General features: G+C 42.8%; 2 protein-coding genes across 2 annotated transcripts in view; both read left to right on the top strand.

Moving 5' to 3' along the window:
* The first annotated feature begins 1,126 nt into the window (after nucleotides 1-1,126).
* LOC122864864 lies at nucleotides 1,127-12,986 on the top strand. The gene is made up of 3 exons (XM_044172587.1): nucleotides 1,127-1,802; nucleotides 2,181-2,287; nucleotides 7,109-12,986. The coding sequence occupies exon 3, from the start codon at nucleotides 7,580-7,582 to the stop codon at nucleotides 11,696-11,698; it is 4,119 nt and encodes a 1,372-aa protein (XP_044028522.1). The 5' UTR covers nucleotides 1,127-1,802; nucleotides 2,181-2,287; nucleotides 7,109-7,579; the 3' UTR covers nucleotides 11,699-12,986.
* Nucleotides 12,987-20,358: 7,372 nt separating this feature from the next.
* The window catches only part of dbpa (D site albumin promoter binding protein a), a 33,951-nt gene continuing 32,665 nt past the window's right edge, over nucleotides 20,359-21,644 (top strand). The window contains exon 1 of the mRNA XM_044171648.1: nucleotides 20,359-21,351. Within this exon, the coding sequence (XP_044027583.1) occupies nucleotides 21,156-21,351 (196 nt within the window). The 5' untranslated portion in view covers nucleotides 20,359-21,155. The remainder of the gene's footprint in view (nucleotides 21,352-21,644) is intronic.

Here is a 21,644-nt window from a genome sequence, read left to right as displayed (position 1 = left end):
TTTGGATTGTTGATCAAACAAAACAAGGCCTGCGAGAAACTGATTTTAATTTTTTTTACATTTTAGACAACGATGCACTGTTTAATCAAATAAATAATAGCTAGTCGAATTGATAATCCTTGCAGCCATATTCACAGTGTATGGCTTTCGGGGCTGCAGTTTACCATTATTTTATAGATTTTTAGTCTATAAATTGTGACAAGAAAGTGAAACTTGCCATCAAACATATTGGATTACCTGTTTTGTCCGACCAACAGTCCGATACCGAAGGAATTTTAGCTACAACAACAGATCCTCACTGTGGTTTGAGTGGGAGTCTGAGTGGAAGAAAAGTAAGCATGTGTGCGACTATTGTGTTTCTAAAGTCAGCCCCACCCCCCTCTGTTTCTACACCTGAGGGAGCAATTTGAGGCTCCACACAGGGGAACAACACCTCACCACTCCCCCCAATTTAATTCATTACAGTCGTTAAATAAAGAAAATTAATAAATCACAGGAGGGGATGAAGACCAACAGGCGGGCTCAGATTCTCTGCTGTCTACTTACCACGTCAACGACCTTTTTGACCCATATAGAGAACTTTAAACGGGTTTTAGATATTATTTTATACGGTTTTATAGATTATTTTATGGCATTACGTACTTGTGATAAGTGGAGAACAGGAGTGAAAGGCACCAATTAAAGCAAGGCTGAGAAAGCAAGATAGCCAAGACTGCATCCATACACTAATACAATCAACCAATCAATACTTTTATGGTTGTGGAGGCACAGCAGACATTTCCAAAACGCTCAGGATGAATGGCTGTCTGGGTAGTTAAGACCTTGTTTATTCAGTGTTTTTATATAGAATATGATCCACTTAAATATTCTCACAACAGGGAATTTAAAATATCCAACAGGTTTATACTTATACCTGCAACACACACATGCAGAAGTGCAGCCTATGCACAAAACCTGTGCAATTTTTTCACAACACACACACACACACACACATACCTTGTAATGTTATGCAGCATGCGCCTTGATGATATATTTAATTGACTCATTAACATTTCACACACAAAGTGTGAAAACACACACATACAAACACACACCTCACACACGGGGGGGGGGGGCTTAATGACACACAGTGTCACAATGCACGGTGATATCTTTTTTTTTTAATGGAGTGCAAACATGCGTGCACGTGCACGCACACACACACACACACACACACACGCGGTTTATTCATTCATGAGCAGCATGCTGGATAGAAACCATATTTTGCAAACGGAGGGGCAGAGGTGGATGTGAGCGCAGCGGCGGCGGCGGTGTGGTCGCGGCCGGACAGACCAACCTGTGCCTGGCTCTACCCGGAACCATTATGCAGACAGGAAACTACCATTTTAACGCTAGCAGCATCGGAGGAGCCGTCGTCTACAGAGGGGGGACACCTAAATCTGACAAGGGCGGAAAACAGCCAACCGTGGAGAAAAGAAGGAAAAAACACGACGGAAACAAAACAAAGGCGCCGTTTGAGTGAAGACGAGCAGTGGGCCGGTCGAGCAGTAGGACTGTGGCGTCAGACAATGGACATATCGAGCCAGGCCAGCGGAAATAGTTTTTGTTAGCGAGTGAAAAGCAGCCCTCCCGGGCCGATGGAGAGCCAGGCCTTTCACAGTGTTTTTCCATGGATGAAGAAAAAGGCCCCGCTGTCAGGCAGTAGGGACCCCGCTCTCACGGCGCACTCTCCGCTCGATGTTTTCACGCTTTTACTCCGGTGTTTCTGAGCTTTTCTGCACCCCGCCATCGTATGCTACAAGGTAAAACAACAAAAACAAAAGCCGTTTCCAGCAGGAGTACGTTAGCTAATTAGCTAGCTGCCAAGCTAAGCGACTTGGCTAAGCTGCTAGCAATGCTAACGTTGTGCTATCCAACCGGGATACCTCCTTTATGTCAGTTTAGTTATTATCAGTAGCATAACGCTGTTACACACATTTTAGCTCAATTTAAAACACTTTGTATCTGTGAGTGATTGAAATGTGGCACAAAGTATGCGCTTTTACGACCGTTAGTGCAACATTTTGGCAGTTAGTTAACGTTAGCTATTGATTGATGGATGCTAGCAGACGCTGGTGAGTGAGTGGTAACAGTAATTTTTATCTGTCTAACCTGCTCGGTCATCGGTACATCTGTTTCAGGCTGTCGACCTGAAGCCACCGGTTGTCGGCGGAGAAAGCGGACACTTCCCCCCCCCACACACACAGCTGCGGTCCAACAGGGAGCTCCCAGACCTGTGGATCAGCCGGTAAGATGGCACAACATGCAATCACACTTCTCCAAATTGTCAAACAAACTGTTAGCATAATTAGCTTCAGTTTGTCACTTGTGCTCTGCTCCCACGTTGTTTTGATATTGTCAGCATTAAAAGTGTGGGCTTTAAAGGAGATTTAGCAAACTGAAGCACATAGTCAGTTTAAACTGCACATATCTGTGCAGTCATCGCATGCTCTCTGCAAAAACTGATGCAGAATCAGCAGCTCAGACTAACTGACACCACTGGCTGTGTGTGTGTGTGTAAAAAGTTATTTTCACACAAGATACACACACACATTTTCTGCAAATCTGAACAAGTTGCTGCCTACCTTTTTTTGTAAGAAAATATCTTTTTAAATGAATAAGAAATATGTAACTTGGTGTTTGATGATTTAAAAAAAACAGGATAAATATTTTCTATTTTCCTTAAAAAACTATGCTACAGAGCTTCTCAACCTACATGAAGTCACTTGAAATGCAGTCAGGGTCATTTCTAAAACCACAACACTGAAATAAAGACAAAAGTAAATAGGTTGGACAAATATATTATTATTGCACTAAAATCCATTTTGAGCTCCTCTGTGCTCTTGAGAATAGCCTACAGCATACTACTAGCACATAACAACTTGACAGCGCTGTAATTGTTTTCATCCAGAGATTTCTGGGACCTGAAAATGGGACTCAAGGGCTAGAAACCCTGTTGTGCTCAGTAAAGCTATGATTTTGACAAGTTATGCAGTTTCATATGCTGGATAAGAGTGACCGCCTATTTTCCTCACAGAGAAAGATGTTTAATAAGCGCACGTCTCTGAAAAGTGATTGGTTGATTTACTGATGCAGACTATTAAGAAGCTGTACTGTGGTTGCTGATACTGATGCTACAGATGGCGCTGTGCATCTGTAATAGCTGCTAATCAAAGGGTTAAAGGTCATTTTTCTTCATAATAAATTTACTGTCACCTGGTAGAGAAAGCATCATTTAAGGGAGAGCAATAAGAGATACAGATGGGTGACAAGGTTTTTCCTCCGCTGTCTTGTTCTAGGACACAGATGAATCCAGGGTCATGTTCAGCACTACCATTATAAAAACCAAACATTTTCTTTTTAATGGAAAGGATGGTGCACTGAACATCTTGGTGCAAATGTTGGTTGTAGTTGCTATTACAGTGGGGAACTAACACTGTTTTGCGTACCCTTTTTAAGTATTTTCAGATCATTTATTGCAAAGCTTTACACACTTGAATAAAGATGCAGAGCGCTGTATTATGGTGTGATAAATCTGAGTTTATACGTTTGTGTTTTTAAATGGGACGTATTTGTTGTTGCCCCCGACACGCCAACCAAACTGTAGCAAACAGACTTTGAAGGCAGTTGCAGAGCGTTGCGTACAGTTGGGAGAAAGTGTACCATTCAACAACTAAAATGTTGCAAAATGTTTTCACATTTGAACACATCTGAGGTCAACCCCATACATCGTGGACTGGTGGTCAGGTTTTATTTCAACCAATCTGCAGCCGGCAATACACTAATTTGTGTCTCTTCTTTGGTTAAAAGGCCGCTAATCATTAAGCTGCTGTGCTGATTGCTTGGAAATGAAACCCTGCAGACTCTCTCAGGACTCCTAGCAGGTTCCCTCTCCAGTCAAGATCCAGGTAGCATTCAGTCAGACGTTTTCAGTCTTGGATCTTAACTCCAGGCTCGTGCGGGTTTTCTAAACGACCAGCTAGTTACTTGCATTCGAGCCGTCCCAGTTAGGCACACTGGTAACTGAGCAGAATTTAGATTCATTTGATTTTGTAGTTGGGCAGCAGATTGACTTCTAAATTTGGGTAATGTGATTCTTGTTGATAAATGTTTGTTCAGTCAATTTCTGAAGTAGGCTGCAGCCTGATTACAATTATTTTTCTTCCTAGAGAATTAGATTCTTCTACAAGTGGTAAATATGCTTATAGAAGCATCGTTCTTCTCAATGTTTGTTTGGCCTTGTTGTTCATCAGCTTTTAAACAGTTATCTCCTTGTAGCATTCAAGACCTTTCTGCTTTTTCACAGATGCACAGTGATGTTGATAGGTTTTCACTGTAGACCCACAGGTGGTCATTCGTATGGGGCCCAGGGAAAGTTGAGTGGGTCCCCAATTAAGGGAAGTCTCCCCAAGGGGAGAGTTGTTCGTGTCAAGCGCTCTGTGCAAAGCCAGAGGAAGGTCAGAATAAAGGGCAGAATTAACCTCAGTTTTTAAAAAGATATGTCGCCCAGGCAAGACGAGACACAAGAGCACAAGTCTTATTTCTGTTCAGGAAGAGGTTGTTACCTACAGTGAAAGAGAGAAGCATCATTTCTCATCATAAAGACGGCGTCATTGTAATCAGATTAAGATTGGAGTGTTTTTCAGTTTATCTTTTTCAGACAAATGAGCAGTATTCAGACTGAGGTGGTGTCGAATCAAAATATTTTGTTGAAAAAGCTAGTGTTAATTACTCAAAATTTAAAACTATACAAATTTTAACACTGAGTGTTTCTTTTGAGCACTGGCTCTGAACAACTGGGTACATCAGTTTAAAAAAAAAAAAATCTTGTTTTAGATTAAAATTGCAGTCATAGAAACTCACATGGTGTATGTTACTCTTCTTTTTGACTGACCAAGGTTGGGTCTGAAGCAGAATTTAAAAGATTTGACAAAAAGGCTTGGTTTTTATGTTATGTTGTCTGATTGGGATTCGGTTGTGAATGCTCTAGGTGTCCAATGCTAAGTGACTGAGTTATATCAGACACTGGAAATAACACTAGAAGCATCAGTTTCTATATTGGTAGCGAGGTACTGCATTCCTTGATGGGTTAACAGTATCAAGCTGCTGCTCTATGTAGTGGCCCACATTTGTGTGAATACAGTTTCTCCCTTATTGGTAGTAAAACAATACAGGAACATAATCAGTGAAGTTAATTGAAAATGCAAATCTCTAAATATCAGACTGCATTTTTGACAGAAGGGATTTGCTGAGCTTGAATGTTGATTTTCAGCAGCACCTGTTTTCCTCTTGCACACAAAGACACTGTGCACCAGACCACCTTTTTTTAATCTGGCATTTAGCTGTGTGAGAGTGAGTGAGTGTGTGTGTGTGAGAGAGAGAGAGAGAGAGAGTGTGTGTGTGTGTGTGTGAGAGAGAGAGAGTGTGAGTGTGTGTGTGTGTGTGTGTGTGAGAGAGAGAGAGAGAGAGAGGCGACAGGCAGCCATGTTATCCAGCAGGAGCTGGACAGGAGTCGTGTGGCATTTTGAGCTGCCACTCTCTTCTTTTTCCCTCTCTAGGCTCTGTTTGTCACACTCACTAGTGCTGAAGTGTACTGTTTGACTGGCATTTGTATCTTCACACTATAAAGTAGTAGAAAACCAGTATAATAAGTCATTGTTCTGCTTATTGCACTAAAATTTCAGTTTCATAAATGGACACCAGTGGATGAAAGTTGTATTTTTGTATCTTTTTGTCTGTAATGTATATTTTTCTTGTTTAGTTTATCTCTTGTCAGCTTTGTTCCTAGTAATTCATTTTAAAACTGAACATGATTTAAAACTGCTCTCTCATGTTAAGACAGTGACAAAAAAAGACACATATAAAGGAGCAGTGTGTAGGATTTAGTGGCATCTAGCAGTGAAGTTGCAGATTGCAACCATTTGAATACCGCTCGCCTCACCTTCCCCTTCCAAGCGTGTAGGAGAAACTACGGTGGCTGCGAAACTCGTGAAAGACCCTATCTAGAGCCAGTGTTGGGTTTGTCGGTTCTGTAGAAACATGGCTGTGCAACATGGCGACCTCCGTGGAAGGGGAGCCGCTTCCTCTGTAGATATAAAGGGCTTATTCTAGGGTAATGAAAACACAACGGTTCTTATTTTTAGGTGATTATACACTAATTAAAACATACTTATAAATATTACATTCAATTTCTGCCAATAACTCCTCATAAATTTTACACAGTGGACCTTTCTAAATGTCAAAAATAAAAATACAGTCTGGTCGCACAGCTTGCCCAAAACATAGATTTTTTTTTTAAATGAACTGTTGAAAAAACTTAAATTACTGTAGCTGTTGGTTCATTGGGTTGAAGCTGGCTGATATTAGAAAGCCAGCTGAAGAATAACATTTTACCAGGTTGAGCAAACATTCAAAAGCAGAGCGCTTTCTAAGATTTCCACAGTTGTACAAAAAGTATTGTGCAACAGCCGCTCAGGCCTCTGAGTGGGTATTCAGTATGAAGAGGGAAGGCAGTGACACAATTTCCTCTTATCTTGCGTTGGACATTGTCAACGTGCATGTATTTTTAGCCAAAATTTTTAGACGTGGTGGTCACGGTTATTCTTTATTTTCTATGGGGAAATGCATTTTAGAAAATAAATACATGAAACTTGCCACTTGCAATATGCAGTAATACAACATCACAAAAACCTACCAGGAACACCTGACAGTCTCAACAAAGTGATTTTATAGGTTCTTATATCAATAAAATTGTCACATCAATAAAAGAACCTCCAAACGTTAAATTACATGACATTAAATTCTAAACTGCAAAAAATATGTTGATCTTAGCTGTCTCAAGTACAGCTGAATTAATTGCTTGTGTTTAAACAGAATTGTTTTTATTCAGGGGGTTCCTCTTTTTTTTTTTTTTTTTTTACATTCAGCATTTGGGTTTTGAGGCACTGAAGGCAAGAAAAGCTTGAACTCTCTCTGTCAGAAGTGTTTTTTGTTTCTCTGCTCTGTATCAAGTCACTGAATCACTAACTGACATCGTTGTCTTTTTGTTTTTCCCCTTCTCATTCTTCAGGCTGTCAGAAAAACTCCATGAAGGGACAGAGGGGCAGTGAAGCAATGGTTCATCCTCTGCTGAAATAATGGACACACTCCACTTCATGGGACTGCTGACCTGATTTTAAAAATCAGCATACGGTTATGGAACACTTTAAAGAAACACTACAGACTCTTTTTTTTTTTAGTATAATTTAGTTTATTGCCTATTTATGACGCTTTTTGTAACATCCCACAGAAGCACTTGAAGGCTTCACTCTTGAATGGAAAGTAAAAGTATTAGTGAAATATTTATGTGAGAAAATCAAGCATCGGCTTTTGGTGGATTATAACGGCTTGTTTGAAGTTTGTGGTAGAAATCACAGCAGGACTACCTCTGAAAATCACACCTTGTCAGTTTGACAAGGGTTCACTGCTGTTTCCAGCAATTACGGACTTAGTGCACGTGGCAGTTGTGGCTTCGTGACACTTTGCCACGGCTGTGTTGGAGATGTTCCAATTCAGCAAGTACCCCATGGACATTTTGGAGATGCTAAGTGGACACCAGGCCCACCAATTCAAAGGGCTTGGATTAGAACGACAACTGAGCCACCAGCAGCAAGTCCAACTGCAGCATCAGCAGCAACTCCAGCAGCAGCACCAGCCCTCCGCCGACACCTCTGGAAGCCTCCTGTCTGGCCTCGGCCTCGGATCCCTCCAGACTTCTCGGAGTAATGCCTTCGCTGACTCCTCATCTTTATTCGCCAAAATGAGCGCCCCTCCCCCACCCATCTCCCATCAGAGCCAGTCGTCCTCTTCATCTCACAGCTCCAGGAAGTCCAGTAAGATGAGCAGTAGTAGCAGCAGTGGAAGTGGGAGCTCCTCATCGGGATACCCACAGTTTCTGCGGCCTTTTCACCCGGCCGAGGCTGCGCTGGCCCAGGAGCAGCTCCACTCCGGGATGGGACGTTTTGACTTTGGTGGGAGTAGCAGTGGAGGAAGCGCAGGGGTCATTGGGGGGGTCGTAACACCTGCGCCCCCGCCTCCCCCGCTGCATCCTGGGCTCTCTGTCCCCCAGCCTTCCCCTGGTCCCCCCTCTTCCTCACCTTCTCCCTCCACCTCTGCTTCAGCCTCCAACAACCCCTCTGGCAGCACTGCAGTCCCCTTAGTCGGCCAATCTGATCCCCGCAGCCTCCACCAGCAGTTCAGCTGCATGCTTGCCGCCAACCAGTACTTCCTGTCTGGCGTCCCCACCAACAGCAGCCTGGAGCAGTTCCTCGTCCAGCAAGGCACTCACAACCACTTGGGTTTGGGTCTGGGCCAAGGGGCCACTGACTCAAACTCAGCCCTGGCCCCTCCCCCTGCTCTCCACTCCTCCCACAGTCACAGCCACACAGCTCCACAGCCTCAGCAGCAACAACAACAGCTGACCCCTCATGCCTTATCTCATCCACACAGCCACACTCACCACCCGCACCCTCTCCACCCGGCCCCCCAGCCTGGCCCACTGGGTGGTTTTGATTTCCAAAGCATTCCAGTTCTTTCCTCTAACCAAATAGCATCACTAATGCAGCAAGAGGCTGGCCTTCCCCTCCCCCTGCCCCTGCACCTGTCCCTCTCTAAAGACGATGCAGCAAAGACAGGAGACAGCTCGTCTTCGTCAGCTTCGAGTGGAGGAAGCAGGAGAAAAAAAGCAATGGCGGGCTACCTTCCCCAGAGGAAAGCGGACAGTAGTAGTCACAGCAGCCACAGCCATAGCAGCAGCAGTGTTAGTAACTGCCATAACAGCAGCTCAAGTGGACACAGTCAGAGCTCCTCATCAGGCCTTGTGGGAGGAGGATCTGGGATAAGTGGCATCGGAAGCGAGCCACAGCATTCCTCTCTACTTTCATCGTCCTCACAGCAACAGTCATCCTCCACTGTCTCCTCTTCGTCTGCCCCTCCTTCCTCTAACTCCACCTCTGTCCTTGTAGCCAACGGTAACCAACAGTTGTCCAAATCCATAGAAAACCACAGTAATAGTTCATCTGGCCAGCCCGAACCGGAACCCCTTTACCACTGTGGTGAATGTGGTAAAACCTTCACCCACCTCTCCAGCCTTCGACGGCATCTCCGCAGCCACGGCTTGACACCAGAAAGCCAAAGCAGGAAGTCAGACTGTAACTCCCCCAGCCCGGAGAGGATATTCTGCTGTGGCGAGTGTGGAAAGAGATTTAAAAAGAGGGGTCACCTCATCCAACATAGTGTCACCCACTCAGAAAACCGGCCTTTTGTCTGCAACATCTGCCAAAAGTCCTTCAACCGTCGAGAGTCACTTACAAGACATGAAAAGATTCACGACGAGAAGCCTTTCCGCTGCCCGGCTTGCGGGCGTTGTTTCCGTGAGAGCACCTCTCTTCTCAACCATGCTGCTTCTGGTGCCTGTGGCAAACCTCCTCGCAGTTCAAAAAACCGGTCCGGCACCGGAGGGAGCGGATCATCCAACCCAAGCAGCAGTAAAATGGGAAGCAGCGGAGACAGGGTAGGAATTTCAAACGATGGGGCAGCAATGGCAAATGACAAATATGCAACAGATTATTCCAGAAATCGCTACCAGAACCAGTCGTCCTACAACAGTGGGGTCGATGACTACAGACGATCACAATCTTCGTCTCTGTACTCCTCAGAGGGTACGCTAGCCACTGAAATGACCAGCCAAACTCTCCGTAAGGCCCCTTTAGCCCCAACTCTTCATCCCCATCCACAGAGCCAGCAACCGCATCATCACCACCAACCGCAGCAGCAACAACCGCAGCCACACCTCCCCCTCTCCTCCCTACTGGATGATTCAGAGGATGAGGTCACCAGCAGTGCGATGTCGGCCATCGCCGCTGCAGCCGCAGCCTCTTGTGATATCAACACAGAAAGCCGGGAAGGAGAGAGGAGGGATATCATCGGAGGCCTGCTTGGGGGGTTGGGGTTTGGTAACATGGGTGGACCGTCATCCACGTCCAGCCTCAATGGTTCCACCATGCCTTTGACCCACCCTAGCCAGCCCCACACGAAGCCCAGGAGGCCAAGGAAGCCCAGAGAGAAGAGGGACCCCAGCACCATCGTCAGGAGAAGAAGGAGCCCTGCACCTTTAGGGGACGGGTCAGAGAGACCGTACAGCTGCCAGATTTGTGGCAAACGCTTCAGAAGGGCGGAGACCCTGCGGCGCCACAACCGCGTCCACACGGGGGAGAAGCCTCACGCCTGCGATGTATGTGGCAAAATGTTCCGCGAGCCTTTCCACCTCACCAAGCATCTGACCGTGCACTCTGGTCAAAAGAACTACAAATGCAATCTGTGCGGGAAGATGTTTGCCTATGCACAGAGCCTAGTGAGACACGGGAAGTTGCACAGAAAAGGCGAGATCGACAGCCAGGGGAGGAGAATTAAAGGTGCCGCTGCTGCCATCAGTCAAGTCGCCAACTCGGGAAACTCTGACTACTTCTCGTCCTGCTCCCAAGGAGAAAAGTCTCCAACATCTGGCACCCCCTCTCAGAGGCTTTATACCTGCACAGTATGCTGGAAATCGTTCCGCCACTATTTCCACCTGACGGCACATCAACAGACTGTCCACGGTGGCGGGGTAGGGCTGGAAAAGTCCTTTCGTTGTGAAGTATGTGGTAAAGCCTTTGCCTACTCCAACAGCTTAGTGCGCCACAAGCTGTCTCAGCATGGTATCGACCGCAGCGGCCAGCGTGTCAACCAGTCCCAACCCTCCGGATACTCGCCGCTCTTCTATGATTCTGGATCAGGTTCCAACTACGCCGGGTCGTCTCACATGCAGCAAGGGGCCTCCGGGCAGCAACAGCAACAACAACAACAGCAGCAGCAGCAGCAACAGCAACAACAACAACAGCTGCAACACCCTTTTCACTACCGCTCAAAAAACTTCCAAAAGCGGCATGGACAGACAAGAAAGCACAGGAAAAAAAAAAAGCGAGTGGTGATCCACAGCATCATGCGAGACGGAAAGCTGGTGGGCGTCCCTCTGAGTAAAGACACCCGCAGGAAGCTGATGATTCTGAGGAAAAAGAGGGGCAAACTGCAGGCACAGCTCAAACAAAAAAAGCTCCTGGCCCAGCTGAGGATAAAGGGCAGTGTGATGAAAGTGAAGTCGTGGTCCGGAGGTGCTGTCAGAGTCACCGGGCTCACCTCAATGGACGTCCCTATCAAGCGCTTCCCCTGCCCGATCTGCCCCAGCGCCACATACGCCAAGCAGGGTTCTCTGCTGGTCCACCACGCCATCAGGCACCCACCCCGGATCTCAGGCCGCCACGCCCGTCTGCGGTGCCAGGTGTGTGGAAGACGCACCAGCTCATTACACAAAGCCTTGAAACACAGGGGCCAGCATCTTAAACAAGCTGCATTCCAATGCCGCAAATGCCGACACAGTTTCTGGAACCCCAGGCTTCTGGCTCGCCACAAGTTCTCCTGTCGGGGGATAACCATCGGCAGCGGGGGCGGGAACTGGGGACTGATGAAGATGAAATCTCCACCATCACATGACCAGTCAGATAGTGACCATTCACCAGTCCAGCTAACGGTCCCAGTTCTGGTCCAGCCTGAGAGATCAACAGTTCTGACTGAGTACAGTCAGTAAAAAAACAAACAAAAAACAAAACAAAAAAAAAACAGTTTTCTAGACTAGATTGTTTTTATGTTTATTTTTTTTAAATAATCCAAGAAGCAAGCAAGAGCTAGCAAGTTTTTAACAGAAAGATGGGAGAATGGGGAGGGTTTAGTGTAACTACCGTAATATGCCCTCACCCCTCCCGGATTAATCTGTATACAATCCTAACTTACTACAGCAAAGGTGGTTGATAAATTAGCGTGAACTTCAAAAGGCCCAAAATCAGAATCACCCTTGTTATCCCCCCCCCCACGCTTACCTTAAGGTGAAGGAACTCTAGACCACATGACAATTTTAGAAGCACCTGTTTGAAAAAATGCATTAATCCAGTTTTCTTTCCATCATCTCTTTTTATTTTATTTTTAAATCTTCCCGTTAGCAGTGTTTGCGCATAAACATGGATTGGATGCCTATTGTAGAAGTGAGGTACCTTTTTTAGTACCATTTTTATTTTTTTCAAATAGTTTTGACATTATTCACAGTTAAACAGTATAGTCCGTGTCTCTTGCTCTATATGTGTTTATTTGTTACCCCAGTGGAGAATCTCTCACTTTTTATACTGAGATGACATCTGCCCTCAAAATAAATTTATCTTTTAAGAAAAAGGAAATCCTGACCCGATGGTCTAAGAACCTCCATTAAAATGACTTTTACAACATTAAAAGGTCTTATCTGTCACAAAAGGCAATACTAGTTGATGTGCTAAAGTGACTGAAAAGGAAAAGTGTTGGTGACCTTGTTTTTAATGTACACTACTTTTGTCATTTTTTAAAAGAGGTGTGGATGGAGAGAAAACATGACTCAAACTGTTAATGTGTTCAGGATTTGAAAAGGACAACAGAAATAACCGGAGTGTACTGTACAATTCGTATTATATTTTATTATATATTGATTATTTGCTGTTTTTTACTCCAAGTATAATTTCTTTTATCATTGTTGGTATTGTATGGGTGGGAGGGAAGGAGCTGGGGACTATCTTTGTAAAACAGTGGGATGAGTATATGTATCGATGTGATATTTTTTCCCCCTCCCTGTACCCCTTTTACCTACTCCCCCATTGCCACAGTTATGCCCAATTTTTGTAACAAAAGCGTGTACACATAGTTCATTACTTAGGTCCTGTCCAGACGTGTTTTTTCTTTTTTCTGTAAAACTAAAACATGTAATATTATTACTAAATTACTATCCTTTTCTTTGCCTAAAAGTGAGTTGTTGAAAACCCTCAAATCAAATAAAATTTAAAAAAACTGAAACGTTACATCCACTGTTTTTAAGTTTATGTTAAAAGCTAATATCTGGAATTTCCCCACAAAGGTTCCCTCTCTAATAGTGAGAAATAATGTTTGATCGTATTGTGTTGGAGTCAAGTAATGTAAAGTAAAGCTTTATTGTACAGGTCCTCAATTTCTTATGAGGTTTCCAGGAAAGATGTATGTATGTAGTTTGTATGTATGGAATTTGGTACTAAATATATGGGAAAATAGGATTTTCCTTGAAAGAAAAGCTCCATTTAAACCCAAGTAAATATTCATCTATTTATCAAATAATTTACCATTGGAATTAGTATAGTATACTATAGACAGATCTCACATTTCATGTTCAGCTGATCTGCTGTGCAATGAGTACAAGACTGTATTTCACTGGCAACTAATTGGAATGAAATCATTAGAAAGCTACCAATTAAACACTGTTCTCTATTTTCCCTACAGTTACTATCAAATTACATGGTTGTTTCCAGGAAAATTATTAAGAAAATATTCAGAAATTACAGCCCTTTTTTTTTTTTTGTAAAAATATTGTGACAGTAGCAGTCAAGCCGGCCCAAAATGTATTTAACTATCACACTTGATCATCTTCCTTGGAGGGTAGTGGAAGTTTGGTGCTCGCTGCGAGGTCACCTTTGTCTAGTGGATTTCTATGAATGGCTTCTGTTCATTCAGTGAAAGTAACCTGTGTTGGCTGCATAGTAACAGATACTAGAATCTAAGCAACTGCACAGATATTATAACAGTTTCATTTTTGAATTAAATTTGTGGCCCTCCCCATTGAGTTAGAATAAAAAAAAAAAAATTCTACTTCCCCTTTTTATCTTGAGGCTAACCACAGCAGTGAGTTCAAAAGGGGCCGTCGGTTCAACCAAACCACATAAAAACATTTCTATCTTACCTCTAGTGGTATCTAGCCATACAGATATCTGTGGTTTTATTGTCTCAGGTTGTGCGATATCTGCTTCTGCCTACATACAACCCAACCACAACGAAAGTGAATAGTATTTGATTTTATCGAGAAATTATCTTCCGAAAAGAAAACTCAACAGCAATGTCTTTCCAGAAACGACGTCCCAGATATTTTGTTTTTTCATTAGAACTACTTCTTGCTACTGAAGAAATAGTCCCGATATCAAAACTGTTGATTCAGATAAAAATGATCAGTGGTGGAGGGGAAAAAAAAGGTTTTATACCCAATCCTCTTAAGATTTTACTGAAAGTGAAGCATCTGTTAGTGTGGAGTTGAACATTTTTAGTTCGTATGGGCAAGTGAGCTGTCAAATAGAAGTTGGTAAATGGTGTTGTGGTATAATGGTGATGGCAATTTAGAGAAATGGTTTTACATGGAAATGACTAATGATCAGTCAGTGGTGGAAGAAGTACTCATATCTTTTATTTTAGAAAAAATAGCAATACCACAGTGTAGAAATACTCTTACAAGTAAAAGTCCAGCATTTCAAAGTTTACTTAAGTAACAGTACAAAAGTATTAGCATGAAAATATACTTAAAGTACCCAAAGTAAAAATGCCAATTAATTATTATTACTATGATTATTAATGCATTAATATGTACATCACTTTAATATTGCAGCTGGTAAAAGTGGAGCTAATTTTATTATAATATATGACTTTATATACTGCTGGATAGCTTGTGAATTTCCCCTTGGAGATCAATAAAGTCTTATTATAATACATCATTTGTTTGTTGATTATACTTTGTATTATTAATCTGAACCAGTTAGTTACCAATTTAATGTAGTGCAATAAAAATATTTACCTCTGAATTTTATTGAAGCAGAAGTATAAAGCAGCCGAAAATGGAAATACTCAAGTAAAAAACAAGTACAGTACTTGACTAAATGCACTTAGTTACTTTCCACCACTGATGGCTAGGTGCTGCTGTAAAGTTATAAATGGTTAAAATGACGCACTTGTTCGGTGTGGTCTAGGAGCAGATTTGCGTTCAGAAAACACACAGCTGCCATTAAACTACTCGTCTGTTTCCATCAAACTTTTTCTGAGCCATGACCCCTTCAGGGTCCAGCGCTAAAAAGTAAAAAAAAAAGGGCTACCAACAACTCTCCTGCTATAAAATACTGATGTGAACACTGTAAACTTGCAGAATGCTACGGAAACAGCAGCTCGGCACAACTTCCATCCCCTCAAAACTTGTTTCAGATAATTAATCCACCGTGTGTATTTTTATCCACCCTTTCCTCCTACCGGGACGCTGAAGTGGTTTCTCTCTGTGACGCATGCGGCCTTCTCCCACGCGCGCACAACAAGCGCAGACTTTCAGAGAGCTCCAGCTCCACGTACATCAGTGACACGAGGTCAGGTGTTGTGCACCTGGAGCACGCGGGCAGGTGAGCCTCGCTGAGCACCCAGCTGCCCCCAGATTTGACTGGGGAGTCTCATATGAGACACGTGTCTCACGAAACAGCGGTGGAATGTAACTGATTACTCAAGTACTGCACCTATGTACAAATTCAAGGTACTTGTACTTTGTTCATCCCCTTCCTGTCCAGTGAAAACCACATAGTGATTTTGAGTGTTTCTGCTGAACTGAAGGATGAAGTGTTTCCTTTATGGGTTGAGAAAACCCTCCTACTTCTAAAGCTAAATAAACTCTTTTAAACCGCTCTTGGATTAGCAGGAAAATGCGTCGTCACACAGCTGAAAACAGTTTTTCCTCATGAAAAGTTGACTTTCTTAGAGATACGCGGTTGTCACAGGACAGCATCACAACAAACACGTGATGACCTTATAGACCATGATGCATTGCTGCAGATTAAACTACCCAACAGTATATAAAGCAGTTAAAATGAGCTCAACCTTAAACATCTGCAGCAGTAAAATGCAACACACACATTAATGCAGCAGGAATACAGGAAAACACTGGCTGAGTACTTTTACTTTTGATACTTTAAGTACATTTTGCTGATAATACTTTTATTTAAGTAAGATTTTTTTTGAATGCAGTGTGGTATCAGTACTTTTACTTAAGTAAAGCAGAGTGAAGAGTGTGTTGTAGCTGTGGCGCCATCTGACTGTAACTCTTTGGTGCATTACTGACAAATGGCCAAGAGATGGAGCCATTTAAATACACTTTAAACGATGGCTGCTTCCCAAGTCTGGAGGAAAGGAAGCAGGGGAAAATCATTTGAACGCCTCATGAAACTCGAATCACACATTAGTGGAGTCAAGCTGTTGTCCCTCACTTTCACTGATGCATGCCAGCGTACACACACTCCTGCCTATGTGTGTGTGAGACAGAGATTATTTTGGCCTCTTACTACTAGCACATTCCTGTCATGTATATTTGACAGCACTCTGCACACCACGCATGTAGCGTAGAGTTAGGGTAAATATTATTAAGATATCATGTGCTTTACAAGACATAATTAAGCTACTGTACGGCACTAATTAGAAGTTATTTAAATAATAATAAATAAATATGCAACACAAAAACATACAATACACAGCGTACAAAACAATAAAAGGGAACTATTATTAATAATATGTTCTTTTTAAATACAACATTTTGGTATATTAGCAGGTAAATAAAACATTCAACACAAGGGGCATAAAGCAACAAGACTATAAAATAAAATGAAAACAAATGGCATGATAAAAGCAAGGCTGCAATGAAATACTTGCAGGATTTGTGGTTTAAAAAACACCATGAGCCTAATATGTCAACAAACAAGGACTTTCTCACGTTAAGTTTTAGATTATTTTTTTTTTATTCCTTATTTGTTTACTACTTTATTATTGTAACTTTGATTATAGTCATTTTTATTGTATGTATTTTAAATGTTTGATATTTGTTTGTGCCGCTGAATTAAAGAAATAAATGTAATCTTTGCTGCATCCCCACGCGCTCAGCCCCCCTCCCTTTGTGCCCCCCCCCCTCCAGCCGGCCTGTCACGCGGCAGTGGCATGGGGAAACCTGTGGGCGGAGACTGTGACCTATTTTTGGCCAATAGGGGGCTGAGAGAGGCCGCGAGTGACCTAGTTTCAGCCAATCGCGACGCGGAAGATTCGCCGGTAGGCAACAGTCGGCGCGTGCCGCAGCCATGTGCGTCTTTGGTGTTCAGCGCGAGAGGCAGATAGGGACACTGGAGAGACGAAGTGTGCCTCTCCCCACCATTTTTATGCGATTAAATACAGTGGAACCACTTTAAATGTTTGGTTTTTTTAAACTTTACGGTATACTGTTGTTGTATAGGTAAAAACACTACTAAATTTATAAAAAATAAACATTTATAGATAGTTTTTCAGCTTATGTTCCGTACAAATCACGACATGGAGGCTGTATCTCTACTTGTAAATGTGTTACATGTTTGATACAAAATGGAAGAGATATGGTGTGACTGTCTGCTCACATGCGAACACCTGATCGCCCGTGTTTGCTTTGTTTGTTTGAGCTGCTTATTCTGACTCTGTAAATCCTGTCACGTTGTGGGTGAAAATAATCACATTTTCCCACATTTTTCACATAAGAAAGAAGGGGGAGGAGGGGGGGACACAACATCAACAAAGCAAACACCCTGACGTCTCAGAAACGTGCATCTTCGTGTTAGTTTTACTCCCGGTCGGCGGTCATCGCGGTTGTTTTGGCCTCGCTGTTTAAATGACAGCGTGAGAGAGGGGCGGGGTGCGTTCACGGTCCATCCAGAAGGGTGTTCCGCTCAGCTTGGGCGTGACTTAGTGCGCAACAGTCCCAGCTGCCATCAGCCATTGGATAAAACTGCTGGGAGGTGTTGCATTATATGTATACCTGTGTTGCGTTCGCGTGCTACCGGACCAATAATACAATGCAAACGTTTTGGGTTCACCCAGAAATCAGATTCCTTTTTCTCACGTTAACTAGGCCACTTAACCCATTTTGGGTTCTTCTTTTTACATGTAACTCTATTTAGCATTGCTTCAAGAGTAAGAAAATGCTGTAGGCAACTAATAGTCTTTATAAAATATTTACTTTACTGTCAAGTTTGGAAACAAGTTGGTGTTCAGTTAACCGCCTTTTGGATTTTTGGTTTAAGACTAATATTAAATGTAGGACCAACTTCACTTTGGACGCTTTTCACAAAGCAAAGTTTCTCTTTTATTTAATGCTGCTGAGAATATGGCTATTACTTAAAAAAAAAAAAAAAAGATTATTCGATTATCAAAATAGTTGCCGATTAATTTTCCGTCAATCAACTTATCGATCAATCGACCAATCGTTGCAGCTCTAGTCTATATACCGCAGAGTACCAAGAGTAATGAGTCTGTTTCTATTATCTCTATTATCTCAAGAGCAAAATTCCCCGGACTTGCTGTATGTGAAACCGATTGAACACTTGGATAAAACATGTCTTTTTGACACTTAATTCTATTTTAAATTAAATTTTCAATTAGCCCTTCCACCTGAGGCAAAGCTTATTTTCTAGTATGACCAAGTTGAACACTATTTTTTAATAATTTAAAACTTTGTACTTCCTCGTGCTCTTTTATTCTATGTATTCTAACATACATAATTATTCATATTTTTTATTGTAAATTTTACATTTATGATTCTTGACTTTTGCAGTAGGACTTGTTTTTTTCTTTTTCTTTTCTCTTACTGTGTTTATTCTTATGCACCAAAATACCAAAGAAAACTCCTTGTATGCGAAAACTTCTTGATAATAAAACTGATTCAGATTATATTTGAGTTAGATTCGGCATAACTTGCACTACTTAATATTCATTGCACTACTGTTCTGCACAGTCCAATTCATTATTGTACATATCCATCAGTATACTTCTGTTTATAGTAATGCCATCTGTATATAATAATGTCCATAGTACCACTTGTAAAATATTTTCATAATACTGCTCTATCCTGCATTTATGCACACACTTTATATCCTGCACGTGCTTATTGCACTTCTGGTTAGACCTAAACTGCATTTTGTTGCCTTGTACTTGCACATGTGTAATGTCAATAAAGTTGAATCTAATCCAATCTAATCTAAATTTTATACTGGACCATTAACATCACTGGAATACAGTAAATAATTGTGTAATATTCTCTGTTTTATACTCCTGTGCAATATACTCTGTTTTCAGATATTTATTTATTTATTCATACTTCTATTATTTCTTTTCCTTTCGGCTGTTCCCTTTCAGGGGTCGCCACAGCGAATCATGCGCCTCCATCTAACCCTGTCCTCTGCGTCCTCTTCACTCACACCAATTAACTTCATGTCCTCTCTCACTACATCCATAAATCTCCTCTTTGGTCTTCCTCTAGACCTCCTGCCTGGCAGCTCCAACCTCAGCATCCTTCTACCAATATATTCACAGTCTCTCCTCTGAACACGTCCAAACCACCTCAATACTTCTATTACTGCTGTGCAATATCCACCGTCTCATAATAATCTCAATAAAGCTACACTTAACTTGACAGTACTCATTATTGCACTTATTACTTATATTATTACATGTTTATTATTACATTATACCTACATTCTTATCAACCTCTAAATCCACTTTGGTACTTACACTTATTTAGCTTTTATACTTATATCCACTTTGACATTGATATTATATACCTCCATTACTGCTGTGTAATATCTTAATAATCTAAGCTAATAAGCTACATCTAACTCGACAGAACATGCACCACTGCTTATTACTTATTTTATTACATTGTATTATTATACTGTATTATCATCATCAACCGGTAAACCCACTTGGTACTTCACACTTATTTTATCTTATATTTATACCCACCTGGTACTTAATTTATTTTCTGACCTGTTTTTATAGTGTTTTATGGTGTATTATATTTTGTGCTAGTACTTTCTCCTGTGTGCACTGACGTAAAGGTGAGCTGCTGTAACAAAGAGTTTCCCTTCGGGGATCAATAAAGTATTTCTGATTCTGATTCTGATTTGTCCTTAATTTATCTTGCCCGTATTATAGTGTATTATATTTTTATTTGCTTAGTACTTCTATAGCTGTGTGCACTGACGTGACAGCGAGCAGCTGTAACGAGAGAGTCTCCCCTCGGGGATCAATAAAGTATTTCTGATTCTGATTAATTCGTAATGTTACATGTGGAAAGCTCATATTTACCAGCTTTCCACACGCGCCCTGAACGCAGAGCGGTGTATGTAAGAGAACGGGGGGGGGCGTCACCGGGGGGCGTGGCCTCGGTATGCAAACGATCCACGCCCCCAAGCGCCTTTCCCCCGTGAGCGCTGACGTCACACGAGCGGCCCGTGTTGGTTCCAGCTGACTGGCAGAGGGAGAGAGAGGGAGAAGTGTGTGTGTGCGTGTGTGTGTGTGAGAGGGAGAGGGAGAGAGAGAGAGAGAAAGGGAGGGAGGGAGGGAGGGAGAGAGTGAGAGGAAAATAAGAGCCATCAGTCCCATCTATCTGACTACTGGATATTATTTTTTTTGGGGGGGATCTCTTTATTTCCTTCATCTTGTATTTTCCGCTCATATTTAGTCACAAGTTTTGTTTAGGTTGATTTTTTTTCCATCTTGGAGACTTGACTCGACTCTGTTCTGCTGTTGCTAATCCTCTTTCTCCACTCGCTGCATGGGACGACAGACATCCGCGTTTATATCTGCTTTTCTTTCTTTTTTTGTTTTTGTTTCCCCCGCTTCTCCGGAATAAAATTCTCCCGATTTATCGACCGACCGACCGACGGACCGGACCCGACCGCGAGCCACCGTTTTCTGTCCACAAACTCACTTCACTGCTGCGCCTCCGGGATTCAGTTCGTCTTCCTGTGTGCGTTTATTAGCTGAGTTTGTTTAAAGAGGGGACAGCAACTCCTGAAGGTCTCAGCCAGTCTCAGAGGATGCATTAGACTCGGTCAACATGGTGCCATTTTGGAGATAAGTCCCCCTTGTTTTATTTCGTTTCTTTACACGTTCTTCTTCATGGGACGGGCGGAAAAGCGGGACATCAGGTGGCGATCTTGAGCGCGCGCACACGCGTCACCTGTCCGCTCACCTTTTGACGGCGCGCCTGTCAATTAGCATCACTAATTGGATTATTTTGATCTTGAAGTTACAGTCTGCAGGCAGCTCCACCTCCTCCCCCCCGCCCCCCCGCGCCTCCCCTCACCTACCCCTCCTCCTCCTCCTCCTCCTCCTCCTCCACCACAGAAGTTATGTCAAGGCCTCTCACTCAGCTCTTACCGCCGGATCTCCCTGCCGGGGCCACCAGCCCCCAGTTTGGGGCCAGTAACCCGGCTGGAAGTGGCCCCCAAGGTGGACAACTGACCTCCATGACCAACCTGAAGTCCCTGCTCCAGCTGCCAATCAAGGCCGACCAGAGAGGCACCAAGGACTGCAGCGAGATGAAAGGTGAGTGTGTGCACGTGTGCACGAGTGAGAGCGTGATCCTATAGGCAAGAAACGTGTTAAAGGGACAGTAAGGAAAAACACCTCCGCCAACAAGTCACTGCAGGAATATCTCAGAGAAATGCACTTTTAATGTATAAGTGCAATGCAGGTATATGTTGGGAGCCTGAGTGATGGGCCTGTGGTGAATTTTACTGTAGGAGATTTAAAGAAATCCACATTAAGTGCGGTAAAGTACAGTAAGGATAAACTTTAACTATAAATGCACCTTAGAGGCATTTGAAGCCCCCGCAGAA

Source organism: Siniperca chuatsi, linkage group LG17 (genome assembly GCF_020085105.1).
Source record: "Siniperca chuatsi isolate FFG_IHB_CAS linkage group LG17, ASM2008510v1, whole genome shotgun sequence".
In the NCBI taxonomy this organism is placed as follows: Eukaryota; Metazoa; Chordata; class Actinopteri; order Centrarchiformes; family Sinipercidae; genus Siniperca; species Siniperca chuatsi.
The sequence above is the reverse complement of the archived record's forward strand: the minus strand, read 5'-3'. Positions and strand labels throughout refer to the sequence as shown.